This window comes from Magallana gigas, chromosome 8, assembly GCF_963853765.1.
Source record: "Magallana gigas chromosome 8, xbMagGiga1.1, whole genome shotgun sequence".
In the NCBI taxonomy this organism is placed as follows: Eukaryota; Metazoa; Mollusca; class Bivalvia; order Ostreida; family Ostreidae; genus Magallana; species Magallana gigas.
The window spans coordinates 22677563-22679828 of NC_088860.1; the positions used below are offsets into that span (position 1 = coordinate 22677563).

The following is a 2266-nucleotide window of genomic DNA, read 5'->3' on the forward strand; positions in this document are numbered from 1 at the left end:
AGAGGGAAACCGTGATTCAATCTTACACTTATTAAAATGAAACTGCAAACTTTTTTTACCCTCATGGATGCAGCTTCAGTTAAGTCTCTTATACCTATGTTTTACAGTTGCATAAACCAAGAAAGAGATCAGTCAAGGCAACACTGTATGTGGCCCAGAGCAAAATGATTTCCCATCAACCTGAGGGGGGTATACCAGTACTGTGATGCTAATCTTAAGGCTGCTGCATGACCAAACAAAATTAATTCCTTCAATATACAAAACCTACAAGGGAAGATGATAAAATTTTGGACAAAAATTTTTTCCTGAAAGTATCTAATTTTTATTCATTTACATGAAAACAAATACTGTAAGCATTCAGTGGCATGTTTCATGCAAACTGTAATCTTCAGGTGACTGTTTTTGTTTGTTGAAATTACAAGTAAAACCAATTTGGACTGGATATGGTTTTTTTGTTTGTTTGTTTGTTCAAAAATGACAATTTGTCCAAAATATATTCCAACATAGAATAAAATTTGGACAGCCTTTTGTGTCAATTATTCCAGGGTAATACTGGGAGTATCAGTTCATCAAGAGCATGCATCATGGCCATCTACTCTTTATATACATTTTAGCTTCCCAAAAATTTCTAATGTGAGAGACTTAAATTGTACGTTTTTCCTACATACAAAATATACAACAGAATGGAATTGTATTAATACAATCCCATTCTGTTGTATATTTTGTATGTGAACAATAATTCTTCTTTACTTTCTTTATATTTCATAAGATTTGTTGATGAACATTTGAAATAAACAGGTTTGCGGATACTGTATAGGGGTTATTTTCGCCCCGTGTAATTTTCGTATATCTACACTTCCATACAATTTCGCCCCGTCTTGAATTTGCCAACACACATTTGTGTTTAAAAAGATATAATATTTGAGACGTTAGAATTCGCCCAGTCTAAAATCTGCCCACTGACATAAAGGGCGAAAGGGGTGAAAATAAAACGGGGGCGAATATTTCCATGTATTTTAAGTTCTATATACAAGGAAATTTTGGTCCCATTCACCTTCAATGTTGACAGTAGGTAAAATTAACACAAAGCCAAAAGAAATCACTTGTAACATTACTGCAACTGTGTTAGAGCAAATGTCTAATTAATAGGACAACATCTTATGAAAATGTTACAGATGCTGTAAGATATATAAATGCATGGTAACTCTGAATATCAGAATTACAAGTGGTACTCTGTTCGATTGTGAGTATTATATACAACCAACATCACCTACATGTATTATGGATGTTTGTATTGAATTTGTGATCTCATTAAAGTATAAATATTATCTAAAAATTCAATCTGGACAATGAACTCTCTCTCTCTCTCTCTCTCTCTCTCTCTCTCTCTCTCTCTCTCTCTCTCTCTCTCTCTCAAAATAACTACTGAAAGCTTTTCATGTCTATACCTTTCAATATTACTTCTTATATATACCGGTAATTATTTAACAATTTCTATATTCAGCTATTTAAAACAATAAAATAATGAAATGTACTTACGGCATGAACTTGAACTGAGCTTGATATAAATACGCTAACTACACAGAGTAAGAGCCTACAAATAGAAAGTGGAAACAGACTATAGTCGATTTCAGAGCAGGTTGTAGATTTGCCAATATCGCAAAAATAAAGAAATTGTTACAAGAACACAAAAAACTTTTAAATAAAATCGAAAAACAACCTCTCAAAATATCGTTAGAACTTACCATGACTTCATGGCTTTGTGATTTCTGTAAGTTTTGAAAGCACTACGGTTTTTCACGTCTTGTTTCTCGGCGCACGGCGCACAACTGCAATCCCCCTTGCGTTCTGACGGCATCGGGACGAATTTCTCGCTGACGTCGGTTAGTTTTTGGTCACAGAACGGCCGTTATGCCGTCCTATCCTCCACCGCTGAGAGGGTCTCAGCTAGAGTTGGACAATTCACCTCTCTGAATCCGTTAAAATGTCCACAGCAACATCAGAGTTGGCGACATACACCGATCCTCTAACTCTATTCTCTTCGGATGAAGACAGGCTCCAAGAAATGCCCAAGATTCCGATTTGGAGAAAAGAGGCGGAGTTTGCATATCACGTTTCAGCGACCCGTTAGGTTAGGAGAATTTCTCAAACATTTCTCACGTTAAAAACTTTGACGGAAATGACTCGAATACCACCAAACTGAGTTTAAAACAAAGCTAGTCTGTTATATAAATTGCAGAGAATTTTTACGTCGTCTGATGATAAG

The 2266-nt window shown here is 35.4% G+C and overlaps 1 protein-coding gene across 1 annotated transcript in view; it reads right to left on the bottom strand.

Annotated features, from left to right (window-relative positions):
- The window catches only part of LOC105329214 (collagen alpha-2(IV) chain), a 33727-nt gene extending 31597 nt beyond the window's left edge, over positions 1 to 2130 (bottom strand). Inside the window, exons 1-2 of the mRNA XM_066070152.1 lie at positions 1746 to 2130; positions 1540 to 1594 (exon numbers count right to left, since the gene is read on the bottom strand). Of these exons, the coding sequence (XP_065926224.1) occupies positions 1540 to 1594; positions 1746 to 1858 (168 nt within the window). The 5' untranslated portion in view covers positions 1859 to 2130. The remainder of the gene's footprint in view (positions 1 to 1539; positions 1595 to 1745) is intronic.
- Between the last annotated feature and the right edge of the window lie 136 nt (positions 2131 to 2266).